The sequence below is a fragment of the Phlebotomus argentipes genome, unplaced genomic scaffold (assembly GCF_947086385.1).
Source record: "Phlebotomus argentipes unplaced genomic scaffold, Phlebotomus argentipes genome assembly contig_2, whole genome shotgun sequence".
NCBI classification, from domain to species: domain Eukaryota; kingdom Metazoa; phylum Arthropoda; class Insecta; order Diptera; family Psychodidae; genus Phlebotomus; species Phlebotomus argentipes.
The window spans coordinates 587,335-604,709 of NW_026776162.1; the positions used below are offsets into that span (position 1 = coordinate 587,335).

General features: G+C 43.1%; 1 protein-coding gene across 1 annotated transcript in view; it reads right to left on the reverse strand.

Annotated features, from left to right (window-relative positions):
• Positions 1-49: 49 nt before the first annotated feature.
• LOC132264811 (diacylglycerol kinase eta) overlaps positions 50-17,375 on the reverse strand; it is a 49,115-nt gene continuing 31,789 nt past the window's right edge. Inside the window, 11 exon segments of the mRNA XM_059765138.1 lie at positions 50-4,717; positions 4,777-5,224; positions 5,297-5,485; positions 5,545-5,940; positions 5,997-6,456; positions 6,528-6,756; positions 6,848-7,043; positions 7,089-7,643; positions 7,706-8,111; positions 8,602-9,038; positions 17,185-17,265. Coding sequence (XP_059621121.1) covers positions 3,222-4,717; positions 4,777-5,224; positions 5,297-5,485; positions 5,545-5,940; positions 5,997-6,456; positions 6,528-6,756; positions 6,848-7,043; positions 7,089-7,643; positions 7,706-8,111; positions 8,602-9,038; positions 17,185-17,265 — 4,893 coding nt within the window. The 3' untranslated portion in view covers positions 50-3,221.

Below are 17,375 nucleotides of genomic sequence, written 5' to 3' on the forward strand. Positions count from 1 at the left end.
CGATGAGAGAGTGTATAATTCCGACGAGACAATAAAAAAAACACTGCAATATTGCTTGAAGAACAAAATATGGTGGATTTTGTGTATTTAACTCTCACGGGGAGGGGAAGAAAAGAGATGTGAAAGAATGATGCTCACAGAAATTGGACGAGATCAAGATGTTGGATAAATTAGCAATGCTTCTTCCATACAACAGTAATCATTTGAATTAATACATAATTTATAAGCTACCTTTGTGGCTTCGCGGATTCTTCTTCGCTATACACAAACTGTATTGCTCTCAGAAAGATTATCTCGGTTTTTAGGAAACATTTTCTAGAAGTCAAGTATAATAATATTCTTCATCTGTTGATTTTTTCTCTCAAATGGGGTGTTTGTTTAACATTAAATGGCAATTTGGGTACATTATACATATTTTATCATCTCTTTCTCACATATTCTTTTGGTTCCATGAAAGGTATTATAGACATCTTGTTGCTCACGCTCCTCAAATATTACTCATCTCACAATTTTTTTTTTCATCTTATTTTCCATGTCTAAAGAGAGGTGACTGCAAAAATATCACAGTTTTACACTATTCAGCAGTCTTGGTTTAAATTTAGAGATAGATCTTTAACTTCACAATGCGGAAAAGGAAGGTGGAATTCTTCTTCTCTTTATCATATAGTCTAACGTGGGAAATTGAACAATAAAGGCTGTATTACAGAACACATTCACACAATATCTTCTCAAGGATTCAGTGCCATCAAATTACTCGCTATTCTATTCTATACATTTCCTGTGGATTCTCCATGAACAAAAGTCGTACTTCATGTACTGTATATTGGCTTTGCTGCAGCATAGCAGGGCAATTTTCTCGGGAAATCATTAAAAACATTCATAAAGTATCATATATTCAGTGCGATGCTTTGAGGAAATCGGAGAAATGGGAGATTTTTTTGCCATCATACAAATAATAAATAAGGCATTTGAGTGAACAGGAATGTGAGAATTTGCCAGAGACGAATGTAAATAAAATTGCCCTGTTCATAAAGCTGCAGAATTTCCGTTTTACATTGCACAAAAGACTTTTTCATATAATATAACATCACTGCTCAGGTTTTGTGTCGCTGAAACAAGGAAATGGGAGAGAATATTGAGTGTTATTCTCTTCCCATCGAATAATTCACATGAAATCCAAATAAAATCTCGCTCGAACAAATCTCTAGCCAAAAGATAATACAATTGTGTCGATTCACACATGCGTAACTATTAAATTGAATTACTATACTTCATGGGGACAAGCTAATAAACAACTTGAGAGTGTGCCTGCGGACTGGCAATGAAATCTTCACTAAGTTCAGGACTGTGCCACTTTTACCCGTAATGCGGTGGAGATTAGCATGTTGTACAGCACAATATGCAAGACCATATCTGCTACCCATTGTCATGTACAAAGCCACTGCGTGTACGCAAAAGGATGTGTAAATAAAGCAAAATGTAAATTTCGTTGCTTTTTGGTCCTCGCAAAAAGGGAGCTGAGAAGGAGATGGAAATAATTGGTGAGTGTGGTGTGGAATTACATTATCTTACGCACTTTGCGTATAAACGTAAAATTCTCATATTCGTGGAATGTTTGAGAGCAAATTCTCCGGTTTTTGATTGTAAAAAGGTGTGTGCCAATAAAAAATTGGGAGCATAAAGGAAAATAGGAAAATATCTTCTAGGCAAAATATTCTTTTTAATTAGTTTCTTCATCTTCTCTCTTCTATCCATGCTCAGCAGCACGTCAAAAGGCATTTTATCTCAATTACTCTTTATGTCTCCTCACATTTTTTTTCCGCCACTTCTACTTTTTGGCTTTTTCTTCAGTAGCCGAAATTTCAAAAGAGTGCGTGTGTTTATTTTTCTCCTTCGCAAATGATCTCTGTCTCGGCTTCTTGTTTTCATATACATTTCTCAGATTCGCCGAGTGTCGCTGAAGACAAATGAGGTGTGCAGAGACCAAAGGAAAATTGCTACAGCCCCAGAAAATTCGCAGGAAGTTAATTTTATACGCAAGTATTGGGAAGAGTGGCAAGAACGAGCGTTTTCATGCCTGACAATGTACACCGCGAGCGCTGATGTCCAGTAATTTCCACTGATGGACTCAATTGGTGGGCAATTTTTTCGGTAGGGTTTGTCTTAGTAATACTCTTTAGTAAAAATAAACACTGTGCACGGCGTCTGTGTACACTGTCGGCGCGTAAACGGCCCGCCTTGCGTGAAGAAGAGCACTCAAAGAGAATGTGGCCAATATCTTTAACTTTCTCTCTCGCGTCAAAGTTCTCACGATGGGCCAATCGAGGAACTTTGCTCGTGATATGTTAAAAGAATATTTAGAAAAATAAAATTCGTTGAAAACGTCTTTTCCTGCTCTGGAAATCACTGCGATTTCCTCACTCAACTTGCTCAACTTACTCAAATTCTTAATTTGATTATTTATGTATATCGCAGTATTAGGAATATTCCTTCTTCCTTAACATGTTATTTCAATGTTGATTTTCTCTGCTAAACTAAACACTACAATTAAATTTCAATTTTTATCTACTTAACAATTTAATCTTATTAACTCTGTGGGTGTCTTATAGCGTGAACAAATCGTGTCTCTTCGTTGCCAAACAATATAATTTTTCGTGATATGTCCAATGGAGAGAGATTGGCAGAGGACTTGCGGAAAAATTACATTGTTCCTTTTCCATGTGGGGCTCAATGTTCAATTTGTTGTTGCAACGTCTCGGAAAATAACTCTTATAGCGCCTAATTGAAATTCTTTCTTTTACATTCTACACAAGATTATTTTTAATTCCTTACGATTGTATATTTTGAAGAATATAACTTGTCATGCTTGAATGTTTTGTCTTGAGAGATAAGGGAGGAAATATTAATTTTTTTCTCAATTGCTTGGTAATTTAGAATATATTCACTCATGTAATGTGGGATAAAAACTACATCAAATTGCAATTAATTGTTGGTAAAATCCGTAAAATCTAAGATCATCTTCTTTCTTTACCTAAATATATGTCATCTCTGGGATTATCCATTCACAATTGAGGTTCCACTTAATCTAAAATGGTATCTCTGCACTTGCCTAACATTATGTATATTATTATGTATAGATATATAGAAAATATAATCTCTACTCGCGGAAATTCTCTCTACAATGTTATATCGAGGGATGAGATGTGAAAAGGGAGGTCTTCTTAGGCGCCACTGAGGTCCTTGATGGCCTGCAGGATCCTCTTCACGTGGCCCACCTTCGTCACGCCCAGATCCTTGAGATCCCGCCTGCCCAGAGTGAGCAGCTCCTTGCCGCGGATGTCGTTGCGCGAGAAGCTCTCCACGTACTCGGCCAGCTGCATCGCCTCCAGCCACGTGGTCACTTCCGTGACGCCCCACGTGGACACGGTGTCCCTGGTGTGGAGATCCCTGGTATTGGGGGTGCTGTCGCGGCTGCGGAAGCGCAGCCAGAAGGGCTTCGACTTCTTCCGACCGTGGTCGGTGTCGTAGTTTGGCGCCAGGACATTTAGGTAGGCCTTCGGCTTTGCCTTGCCATCCTTGTGGATGGTGCACTTGCGCAGCTCCATCTCCATGTTGGCCAGTGAGACGCTCAGCTTCGTCTCGAGATCCTCCCTCAGGATTAGGCTCGACCCGCGAGCTCGCAAGAGATCACACGTCTCCTCGTAGAGATGCCTGGAGCACGTCACAACCTCTGCCAACTGTGACCGCAGATTGGGACCGTCTATGATCTTCCCATTGGGATGAATCGCCTCCAGGGCTTCAGATGTTCGACAAGCCACAGCATAGAGTTCGTGCTGAAGCGACGGGTGACTGATGATGAGGAACTTCACCCACTTCACTAGCGATGAGGACACTTCGATGAAGTTGAGCAGGAGATAAGACTCCCGCTCGGAGAGGAATTGGTCAGATCCCACTCCAATATCTGACGTGGTGGATGTTTGCTCCCTGGCGATGCTGATGCTGTGCTGTCGCTGCTTCTCCTGCCAGCTCTTCAGCGAGATTTCCAGATTCCTATTCCGACAGAGCATCTGACAGCGGTTCTTGTGAATAATCCTTATCATCCCAGGGGGTTGAAGCCAAGCCTCGCCGTCAACCTGGATCGGCATGTCCTCATCACCCAAGATGTTGATCTGCACACTCTGACACTGCGCAATCCGGTGATGCTGCAGATTTATCAGCCTCGATGCCGCCATCTGAACCGATCCGAACACTGCCACCACTTCCAGGATCCTGTCATCGAAGCTCGGCGCCAGGAAGCAATCGTTCTCCTTCTTGCCACCCCAAAAATTAGTACCGCCCATGAAACTGGGAATATTGAGCACCACGATTCCCTGGAGAGACGGCAATGGAATCCTCTGGCCATCGCACTCGAGTTGCACTCGCTGCTCCAGGTTCTTGTAAGTCTTCTGGAGCCACTGCTTGGACCCCAGCACGCCGTACCACATGTAATTCTTAGCCCGCGATCGGCACTTCTCTGGATGTTCCTCGCGCTTGTTGTGGAAGTCAAGCGAGATCTTCGCGTCGATCCCGATGCCGAAATAATTGTTCATCACGCACTTCTCGTAGAATCCCTCGAGTAGAGTCTCGTCGGGATCCATCAGTGGCGAGACTGCTGCACAGAGAGTATCAGCATTGGCCAGGAGACACTTGGAAATGAATCCAGTGCCGCTGGTAACATCTACAGAACACACAACATGAATAGAAAGAAATAAGAGAGAGAGAATTAGTATGATTTACTTGGCCAGGAAGGCAATCGCACGAGTGGATTGATGATGGGAAGCCTCTTCATCTTCTGATCGTCCTTATCCTGCTTGCTCTTGTCATCCTTCTCGTCCTTCCCATCCACCCCTGCCGCCGTACTGCCCAGTAGGTTCGCCTTGGACAGGCCAATGGGCAGGGCTTCGTTGGGCTTGTACAAACTTCCGCAGCTGATGCGGCGCGATGCCGCCGGAGAGCAGCTGAGGAAGCGCATGTGCTCCTGATCCAAGCCCAGGAGGTTGGGATTGTAGCCCGAGTGGCGACGATCGCGCTCTCGCTCGTATTCGCGAACATTGTTCGTTAGACTAGGAGAGTGACTGGAATGACGACGAATCTCGGCGGAGCGCTGCACTCGGAGCTCATTAGTAATTGCCGGGGAAGGGGGCTCCACGACTACACTTACCTTGGGAAAGTAGGGTGATGATCTCTGGAATTGTTCAAAGCAGAACAATGGGTCGTCAGAGAGCAGTTGGTTGATGTAATACTCATTGTACAGTACTTGATCGGCTGACTCCTTCTTGCACGACTCATCGAAGCTGATGTGGCGCCTCGTGTCCGGCTTCTTAAAGGTCTCTGTGTCTGAAAGATCGGAATGTGATCCCTGTATTTGGATTTTGATTGTGTCTAAATTGTCACCACTCTCCTGTGGTTCTGACTTGCTTTTTGAGGCACTTGCAGTTTTCGGTCTCTGCAACGACATACACTATTATTAACATCCTTACATCACACCTACTCTCAGTTCTCTACCTTGAAACTCTTCCTTGCAATGTCGTTACCCTCGACAAATTGCGCTAGGCTACAGTATCGGATGGGTTTGTCCTCCTTCCGGTGGTCAATGGTGAAGACCATGTTTTCATACCCGAAAGGCTGATCTTCGGGCTTGTTCTCCTTCTCCTCAGACACCGTTTCGTGAACTGTCTTCCCGTTGGAAGAGAGCTTCTTCTTCAGTGATCTCTTCCTAGGCTTCTCAAGAGCACACAGCGTCGTGGTGTCCTCTGTGATGGTGTTGTCTTGCAGAGCACCTAGAATGTCCTGACCTAGCACTGAGCTTATGTCATCCATCAGGCTCTCACCATGGAGAGCGTCCGTTGTATCACTCGTTTCCGGCGAATCGATGTGGCATATTCGATCGGACTCGAGATCCTGCAACAGCGCTGCTTAGCTTCACACTGATTCAGTAGAAATCGTCAAGCTATTACCTGAATCTGCTCCGCGACGAAGCCCTGAGGATCCGCATCGGGTGGTTTATCCAGGATCTCAGAGGTCACGCTGCACTCCTCGTTGCTAATGGCCGAAAGTACATCACTGGCCTCCCCGGGCAAATCCTCCGAGGATGACCTGTCTGGTGCGTCTGTGTCGATGATGGTCATATTATCACTCGTGTACACATTGCTGATGGGTTTGTCGGGGACAACAATACTGGGTACTATGATAGACTCCACAGCGAATGCGTCAGAGGCGGCGCCATCGAAGGATGGCCTCTGTTCCGCGGGAAATCGCTCGGGAATGGAATCAACGGTGAGGAAGTCACTCTTCACCTCGATCGAGGGCGGTTTGAGGGTCTGTGGTGATGTCGATGAGGACCTTCGTCTCTCATCTAGCTTGCACAATGGGAAAAGTTTCTCTGTGTTGCTACTGGCTTCCTCCAGCTCTTGGATACTGAGTGCGAAGGGAAGGAATTATATGTTAGATTTGACTTGATACAGGCTCTGGGACATGGATATGGTTACCTCTCTGGGATCCCTGAACTACGGCGACTGCCGTTGTCGGCAAACTGCTTGGGCACTGGGATACTGAGAGTGTTGAAGAAGTACTCATCGGTGGAGTCGCGCCGTAAATCTGGCAGTGGAGATATGCAAGAGAGGTGGGTCATCGAGACCGTGGGTGAGATAATATTGATGGGTGGTATTTGGAATGAGGGGGAAGGGCAGGGGGACGACTCAAATGAGGGCGTATGGACTGAAAGAACATGCAAACATTTAAGACATTTGTTCCAACATATATGCAGGATAACATTGAACTATCCTATCTAAAGGCATTTCGTGCTCACTTTTTAAGCTGTCGGCCTGCGTGGAGAGTCGCCGGAAGTATCGCGGTTTGATCCGCTCGGAATGCTTCACTATATTACTCACGGCCCGCTTAAGGCTGTTGGCACGTGATATGAGAGCCTCCTTCTCGCACAGCTTCTGCCGGCTGCGGCGCTCCTTTGTATTGAGTTTATCCTTTTCTGTCTTCTCGAATGTTACCTTTTCACACCTGCACGTGGGACATTTGTCACGATGGAAAATCACTTCAATCACATGAAATACTCACGTGCTGGGGCGTCTCTCTGCCAGGCTCCTCTTGGCGATGTCATTGAGAGTCCGCACGAGGTCATCATCCCCGTGGATGCCACTCTCCTCCTCCTGGAGCGTGTCGAGCAGCATCACGAGCTTGTGTCGCAGAATATCACACTTGATGCCCAACTGTTCGTCACTGCGAACGCAGTCCGCGATCCTGGCCAGCAGGGTATTGACTGTGTCGCAGAGATCCTTCGTGGCGGCTATTATCACTTGCAAGTCCTCCGTCTCGAGGAGGGCCTGGAGATGCCAAGTTGTGGTCTCCTCCACATTGCTGAGGTACGGATCGGGGTGGTTCGAGATGGACATCTTGGGCGTTCGCATGCCTCCGATGGCCCTCTCGAACACCATCACACTCCATCGGTCCAGCATCTTCGTGCTGGCTCTCTCGTAGCGCTCCACGAGCTGCGGCAGATGCGTGTCATCGTCACATGATGAGCCCCAGCCCAACACTCGGGCCAGGTCATTCCCGGTTCCCAGTGGAAGAACCGCAATCTGGCATTGCTTCTGGAAGTAAAGCCACCATCCAATGATCTGTCGCGCACCTCACACCAGTACTTGCTACTCACATTCATGTCCAGACGATCGATCTCGCTGAGCACCCATCCCACGGATCCGTCCCCGGAGCATACGAGGATCCGGAAGGGGTCAAAGTGGCGGAAGAGGCGCAGTCCCAGGCCGGGACCCGTGGAGATGAGATCAAACACCTGTGCGGGATTGAGGAGCTGCTTGAAGCGTCGCAGGAACTTCACGCCTTGATTATCGCCAGACTTGGAGTTGACGAAGACAAGGAGTGGCGAGAAGCTTCCATGAGGCTTCACCACATCCCAGGCCTCGTCCACGCCGACCGAGTGGAGAGCCGTTGGTGGCACCACAGACACGCGGACTGGGCCCAGGGGGCAAGTCATCTGCATGTTGGGCCGACAAGCCGTGTGAACAGTGGCGCGACACCACAAACATCTCCAATCCTGCAATCTGAAAAGTCGTAAAAAAAACCCTAAACTCCCGCTTCTTCTGAACAACTTTAAAGCATTGTGCTTTTGTCGGAGAATTTGCTCTCACGATGGGATAACGCGACAAAAGAGCAGAGATGAAAAGCCAATTTCTAATACACTAACCACACAATAGCACAAAAGTCAGTCAATAAATTTGTCTGAAGTGAAATTCTTTGGGGTATTGAAGACAAGAATTTTCTCATGTTCTCAAGGGATAACATTTTGTCTGATTCGTTGGTTCATGCGAGGGACGAGAGCGCTTGTGGTGTGCATAATGATTGCTCGATTTGCATTGAGTGCACTTGGTGAGAAAAGTATTTCTCTCGAGACAGCAATATGTTCATTCTCCAAGGATAATCGATATGTTCCCGAGAAAGGTTTAATTTTGCCCAATCCCCCTGGACTGAATGTAAATTCTCCCTAGAATAGAGGCGAGAATAGGCCATAAATCACGACGGATTGAGACTCACCTGAGCACCGAGCCACACGTTTTCTTGCACACAGCGCACGTTGCCGCCACCGGAAGATTACCCTCCATCCACTGATGCGGCATGAGGATATTGCCGTCGTGATCCTCGATGATGTCCTTCCCCACGCTGGCCAGTGTTGTCCACTTGCAATTGGCGATGGCTTTGGCCGCGCACCGCTTGTGCACTTTCCACTTGCACACCTCGCACGACAGGCCGTGAGACGTGACTCCGGACAGCGCTTCGCGACACACATTGCAGTATGTGGGCCGGGCGTGCGACGTGGCGTACCAGTGGTGGTGGTTGGAGAGGAAGTCCGGGTCCGAAGGGCCTGGCTCGAAGAAGTCCTGGGCCGAGGCGGCCTTCAGTGCTGCCAGCCAGTCCTCCATCTCACGTCGCGATTCTGCACACAGCACGAGACTCCGAGTCGGTGTGATGACCTGCAAAACAGAAATGCGGGAGCAAATTATGCATGTGACCTTTGCCCGCGGGGTCCAGCTGGTAACCCGTTAGAGTGGAAATCAATAATTGCGAATATCACAGAGCATTCCACTTTTGGTGTGCATGATTCGACCAACATGCAAATATTTACCAACGCGCGGATGGAAATGCGAAATTCTACAATTGAAGAGCTCTCAATCGTTAATTATTGCACTAATGAGTTTGGGCGACGGAAGCTGCGGCAAATATTTATGTATTTCGAGATTTTTGTTGGTTTACAATAAACTCTTAATTAATATAACTGTGAAGAGAGAATTTTTATAATAATTGTATGTAATTAGTCGCCCCAAATGTTACGTACGAAAGGATCGTTGGTTCACAAAGGAATATTGTAAACCACAAGAACCACATGTGTATGTTGTTCAAAAGTTGAATACAATTCCCTGTTCTGTCGTTTGGAATTGTCCATATCTATTTACCCCCAAATTAACTATGCACCGTATTTAAGTTTGACGTAGCATTGCAATTCAACTCAATTACAATTGAAATGAATTTCTATTTGACTGGGATTCAAACTTGCTACTATACATACTTTTTTTCACTATTACATTGCATTACAAGTTACATCATATTCTCGAAGCAATTGCCTTTTTATTAATCAGGAGGTAATAATGGAACTGTGATTGAAAATATACTTGAAATAAAACTGCTTAAACAAATTATTACTCTATGAAAATTTTACAAACTTGCGAATTTCTTTTCCTGTTTTTACTGTGTATTAAGAACAGCTAACTATTCTCTTGTGCATTTCAACACGATTTGATATCTCAAACGCTGAACTCAATTATAATTTTTTCAGCAAGATCACCGAACTGCTAGACTGTCATATTTAACGGATAAGCTTTGAGGAATGGTTATTGCATACATACAATTGATACACACTGTCAACAATTCTTTGAAAAGTGAAAAATCAATGAAGCTAAAAGTTAGCGCAATGAAAAGTGTTAACCAACTATGCGTATTACGAATCTGTTTGTCCCTTATTTCCTTGGTTATTGCATTTGCATAATTCATAATGCACACACACAACGAGGGGTCCCGACCACTAGACGATCACAGCCAATTTATAATGACAATATTCATTAAATATTTAAAAATCATATGTGAAAATGAACACACTTAGAAACTGGAATTTACATCATAGCTATTAACTGCGGTCGGTGAGAAAGGACAACTTTGACGAATTCAAAAACTAAGCGTGAAGGAGCGTTTCGTGGATTTAGGGAACAGCGAAATGTAGTTGCGCCATGTTTGTTTATTCTCTACGCCATTTTTCAACTTAATTTCTTGAATGTTTTTATGTTCTGCTTATACTAAAAACTTTCTGCTACATCGTTACTCACTGAAACGTATGTCATAGCGCCAAAAATGTGGCGTTTACGCATATGAAACTGTTTGTTTATATTTGCCGGGTCACCTTAGTTCACTTTGAAATTGAGTTGGTCACCAAGAGAATCTCGTCTACCATGAAAGCACATGCCGAGCCAGTGCTTGTCTTCAACTGTATGCAAATATAATTTGCTTGGCTTCAGGTCGATTTTCAGTTTAAGTGCAACAGTCAAACTTTGCGGAAGGATTTTCGCTTGAGATCGCAATATGAAAGTTTCCAAGCAAATGGAGAAGTTCTACTGTGAAAAACCAGTGTTCGATTTCCAAATCTCGGCTTTAACAATCAACGTCTTTTCTGGGCCGTGGAAAAATCGACTTCTAATCATATTTTTGATGCCATGTCCTTTTCTTGCACTGAAATTTACAGGCAATCGCCTGTTCAACTCACTATCAATGGAATTGAATGTGGATCTGCTTACGACAATTTTGTTTTTTCTCGGTTTCGTGCAAATTGTTTCAAAACTCATTCTTGGCCTCATTAAACGTCAGCATTACTTCAAACTAATGAACTGGATTGAGTCTCTCTACAACGAACAAGAAACTGATTTGGATCTTCAGCTTGTTTTTGAAAGGCATTTGATCCAATCTCTCAATATTTGGAAGATTTTGACCACGTAAGTTTGGCAGAATGTGTTAATTGCATTTATTTGTATTAAAATTCTTTCAGATGGGGATTTCGATTGTTCTTCGTAAGTGTTATTGCTGCTACAGCTATGATGACACCTAAAAGTGACTTCGGGTTGTTTATGCAAATTCTTGACCCAAACACAATTCCTAACGAAGTCATCTACATCATGGAAATCATCTTGCTATCATTTAGTGTGTTTACTGTAATTACGGCTGACTTAGCAATAATTTTCATTGGTGTTCAAATAATGGCCGCTCTGAACATTCTCAACGATTACATGATACTGATCGACAAGAAAGTAAAGGAAATTCCGAATTATGTCAAAATTATCATCATTCGCCATAATTATGTTATAGAAAAAGTGAATATGTTCAACGATGCCATTCAAAAGACAGCATTTGTTCAGGTCACGAACAGTACTTTGCTCTTGATCGTTATGTTTGTCTTCTTGCGAAAGGAAAACGATCAGATTGCAGCATATTTATTCTGTATTGCCGGAATTTTCCAAATTTTACTTCTGTGTTTGTTTGGCGAATTTATCAAGATGAAAACCGAGCGACTTTCGGAGACTCTTTATCTCACAAATTGGTACGAATTAAGCATGAAGGATCAGAAGATGTTTCTTCTCCTCCTAGCGATGGCGCAAAAGGATTTCGGACTAAAAGCAGCCGGAATGTACGACGTTAACTTTAATGCATTCGTTCAGATCATGAAATTGGCGATTTCTTACAACGCAACTTTGTTTGCTATAAGCAAGTGAATATTATATTATTTAAGCAGTTAGACTTGCGCCTCGGCCTCATTTTCTCTATATTGAGCTCTGCAAGAACTTCAAATAATGAGTTGACGCTGACGTCATGTGAACGAATCGATATTACTGATAGCTTGTAGAATGAAAAGTTCTGTCGCAAATATTAAATATTCAGCTTGATTGTTTTGACTTTTATTTCATATTTAATAATAATGTAAGAGCTTTGGTGGCCGTGTGGTCTAAAATGCCCTCACCAAATTCCCACGCCGAATGGCCGGAGTTCGATTCCCGGCGACTGCAAAGATTTTTCGGTCCTCTGTCCTGCACTTTCCTAACTCTCTCTATATCCCTTCCGCTTACAATATATCTATCTAGAATTTAGATAAAAAACCAAGGTCATCTTTCGAGTTATGTACATCTAAGCTAGTATGTACATGTAAGCTAGTCTTGGCACTTGCTTATCACGGTTTTTTTTCTATTTATTCTCTGAATATTGCCTATAATAAAATTTTCCAATTGCAAACTGAAAAGAAGTTTTATGAAACGGAAATATAGCAATTTTTTGTCTATAGGATATTCCAGGAAAATTGTATGAAAATTTAACAAGACAACAACAATTTTCAAAGGCATCCGTTATCAAATTAAAGACGAAGACCTCTCGCAAAGTGCGGAATGGGATTCTGCGAAACAAGCTTTGCTCTGAAAGAACATTTTCTACCTGCAATTGAATTGGCTCATTGTTTATGGAACGGTGAGGCAATGCTGAAAGATTTTGACCTTGCGCGGAATATTCATGGTTTGCTTCAACGTGAACTTCCCTCTTTTGGGTCGAGGATAACATTTGTGTGTTATCTCCGCACATTGTGATGCAATCAACTCCCATGGTGAATTAAAATGTAATTAAACTTTTACACTCAGCCGGTTATTCGCAAAGTTAGTTTCCCTCGCTCACTCTGACTATCGATTGCGAGAGGGATGATGTTTTATGTATGAATATATGCCCAGATTTTCAGGTGCAAATCTGTTATTTTAGGATCAACATCACGTGTTTGGGATGGGCTTATTTTTCAGCGAATTCGCGGCGCAGAACATCTCGAGGGTTCACGATTATTTGCTGGGAGATCAAAAGGCTGAGAGCCGTGGATTTTTCCCCATCCGCGAGGAGGAATTAAATTTGATAATCTTGACTTCGGGAGTGTCTCGCTTTTACACCTTTTCCCGACAGGTGTGACGTAAAGTGTGCTCGGCACTAGACTTCACTCGGCATGAACATTCCGTGGCACTTGAGAAGGCTCTTACTTACAGCATACACGTTCCTAAATCATCCATTCAGCCTGTCGAGGATGTGAATTCATGCCATGTTTCCCTGCAATAATTTTCAGCACTGATGACTGAGAAAAAATACATCTCTTTCCGTGCCTCACTCCGCATGTAAACGCAATTTTCCATCTCTCGCAAAAGTGCGCGGGGATGAGAGAATTCTTATTCACTCACGCAAGCACTCAAACAATTTCCCTACTTCAGGTACGACACAAATTTTTCAGGTGAAATTTTTCCACGCAAAAATGCGTCTCGTCTAAATGAAATACCTTCTCATGTTCGAGGATTTTCCCATGGATCGAGAGTTGGGGTCGTTTTGGGGTGTGATTCTATCTCCACGGCATATTTTATAATTTGTACACAAACTCCACGTAAGATGGATTAGCATTAGCACTTTCTACGCAGAGACGTCGCACCATCGATGGGTGGGGGTGGTTAAACTCTGCGCTCATTCAGACCCAAGGGTGGAGGAACACAGGTGTTACACTCATTTCCATTAACTACACTTACAGCCCGAAGCCACTGGCCCCAACCTCTGGTGGAAACTGAGAGGAAAGCAGAGTTTTTCTAACCAAATACACTTCCCTCGTCACATAGTGGATAAAGGACTCCATCATGAGCACAATCAGTGGAACTACTAAAAGGGGGAAATCCACCTGAGTCACCTGCACTGCTGATTTCCCTACAGTCCTCACGTCTTCACTATCTCCAAAACAGTCTCTGCAGCACCACCACCTGTGAATTCATTTACTGTGCTCTTTCTTTATTTGCGATTGCACAGAGGCAAAACCAATAAAGTACACAGTTAGGAACCGCACTTCAGCCCAGGATGAGGGAAGAATAATGCAGAAAATGTAGGAAAAGAGCACGTACAGTGCGAAAATACTGCTTCTCTCGAGATGCCAGCATAAAGCGGGGCGATGGAAAGAAGCTGAATAAATAAATTTTTCAATATTTATGCAAAACTCCGTTATGCATTTCCAATATCAGAAAAACGTGCATTCGTCTCAATTGGATTGATAGCACTTGTGACGTTGACGCTTCTCTGCACTCAAGAGCAGTTGTTCATTGGAAAAGAACATGCAAACAAGGTCAGACGGCGTCTAAGAATAGGGTGCATCTCGACAAAATGTTTATTTAAACTTTTCTTGGAGAAGAAACTGAGCCCAAAAGACAACGTGTTACAAACTTTTCAAGTATAGGTATTGAATTTTTAAATTACACTTCAGCAAGTCTGCCAGTTTTCCACTGTTTGGTTGTATTCTGAAGAGGGACATAAACACAAATACTCTCCTCATTGGCATATCAAATTAATATGCTCCTTTCGCATGATGAGGCAGAAAACCAAATTGGGAGAGGTTTGTAGTACGAAACCACGCTGAGGTTGTAAATTTCGCCTTTTGACGGTTCACTCATAGGATTTCCAGTGCGGTGTTGGGTTAAATGTAGGTCATGCGAGGAATTTTCTGGCACATCTGTAATAATTAAATACTATACATTTTCCCGTAGCCACGGCCTTGTCCTTCTTCGTACATTGTCTTCCATACAACCCCATCAACACTTTCAGAGCGCTGCGCGAGAGGATGAAAACTTCATTACCCTCTTTCCCAAGGATAATCGACAATTACGTGCTTTATGCTCTAAAAAATATTATTACTCTCTCTCACGGCACGCCCAATTGATATTCGAGGAACATTCACTGTCCAATTTCGCGTATGTTTTCCGCACAGATCCTTTTTATGGGCTGTACACCGAGGAAGATGGCTGTAAATATGCGGGGAGAACCTCAGTCCACAAATTCGCACAATCAATATAAAAATTCCACCCCTTTCGCGTATATTTTACCGGTGTTTTTTCCCCCCTCTCTCTCTCTCCCCACATTATGTCTTTGTTTTACGGCCGCTTTTTTGCCATTTCCAAACCAAAATGTGCTTTTAGGGGATTATGCAAAAAATACCATATGAAAATTGATGACGAACGAGGGTGGAAATTTCAATTCGCATTCACAGAAGCTCTCTGCACGAAAGTACACTGAGAGTGACCTCAAACGGAGAATCAATTAATCATATTTGGTGATGTACACAAAAATATTTGCATAGATGAAATTTATGAGTCACCGAAGAGCGTGGAAATATAAATATGATACATTCCAATTGGGGAGCTTTTAAGTGTTTTCTAATGTAGCTTTTCAAACTGTTTGTCATACTCAGCAGCATATTTGCGCAATTAATATCAACTTCGATTTAATACAGTGTAATTTCTGCATTTGTGATATCCAGCAATGAAAATATTTCCAATCTATTTTTACTATCAATTTATGAAGCATGTCTTAATGAATGTGCAAGAAAATCTGATGTAAACATATCCTAAAAGGACCGTGACCAGTTCCTGTCCTGGTGAGGCCAGTAAAAATAACAACCAAATCATGACGAGAGAGAAATAAAGTGTTCACCAAAGATACGTGAGTACGAAATTGATGTATTTTGGGAGGAGAATTTCGTGATGACGTTGCCGAAAAAGTATAAAGGTCACGTTTTGTTTTACTTATCAATGAAATTATGAATTTTCCTTCACCACAAGGAATTTCATTGGATTCTCTATGTTAGGTAGAAAATTAATACAGCAATTGACGATTATATTCCGCATGAACAGAGCGTCGCAGGCAATTTAGAGATAGCGCAATTTACACTCGAGCTCACGTTCAACCCTAAAGAATTTTACCTTTTGGAGGGGTGGAGAAAAGACGGCATCGAGTGGCCAAAAAGTTGCTGTCGTCATCGAGAACTTGAGGGTGGCTGGGGAATCAAGCCCTGTGTGGCAAACCACAGATAATTGACCAGAAATTCTTTTATCTTTCGGCCAGGAATTTTCTCCCCCAAATCGAGAATTGAATTTGGCTCCATTTCCCCAGCATGGCGGATCATTTTCAGGGGCGCCCAAGTTGGAAAAGTGAAAAGTCACAAGAAGGCCCTCCTGATGATTACAATGTGAATTCCACCCATGGGAGGAAAATTTTTTAAATGGATTTTCATTTGATTAATGACGTCTTCACTTTTTTTCCGTCGACTCTTTGGGCGCTCAACCGCCTGAGAAAGTTGAGATTTTGCCGGGCGAGATCCTCTTCCTTATACAATACATTAATTTTCTTCTCGAGCGCCACAGGAGCCTCGCGAAGGTCCTTAAAACCCCATTAATTTTCCACAAACGTAATATTTAGACGAGGCATTTTTTCCCACTCACCCTCTCAATTTCTTTGTCACCCTTCATAACATGGAAAATGCGATATTTTTCCCTTTACGCTCTCAGGCATTCGCAACATTGAGGCGCGTGTTGTAAAAAATGTCGTGCTTGGCGGAGAAATGAGGGACATCTCAATACAATAAATCATGAGGATGTAATTTAAAACCAATATCCATCCATTAAATAATGCCTTTTGTGTCGCCAACATCGAAATACAATTCATCAGCGAAGCCACCAGGCGTCCTCACTGCCACGATGGGGACGCCTGGTGCTTGTCGTTTCGCTCGATTTCCACAGTAATTTTTCACAACTTATACTTTTCCACCTCATTTGCTGGCACAATATGAGCTCTGTGGCTGATAAAGGTGTGTACTTAATTAGTGATTCAATCTTGCCTGCAGTTATTTCTGCTCTAATAGGATAATTGCAAGCGCCCAAATGTCCGAATTCTGGCTGTATTAAGTCCGACATTGACGTATAGAAGCATGATAAATTGAGCATTAGGAAAATCGGCTGAAGGGAAATTGGTCAGTGATGTGTAAATCGATCGCCGACTGGGAAATTATCAGGCTATCAATTTCACAGTAGTCCAAAATCAATCAATGTCCTCTTCTCAAATCATTTTTCACTCCATTGCCTCGTGATTTTTCCATTGAAACATTCTTCTCATCGCGTGGGTGGCATCATCTGAATCTTTCTCACCTCCCACCCAATTCCGTGAGTGAATAATTAAGTGTTGAGGGTGAAATTTTCTTACCTGAAAACTGTGATTTATGTTTTTGGTGCTGCACTCAGCGAAGGAGAGGTTTGATAAATCGATTTCATCGAAGACTTCACTCTGCAAAAGAGCACAACAATAGAAATATTTGATTAGTTTTGTGCGTGTCTGACAATTTTTTTCTTCTTCTTCTCTTCATCTACTCTAGTCAACCTCGAAATTTTCCACAA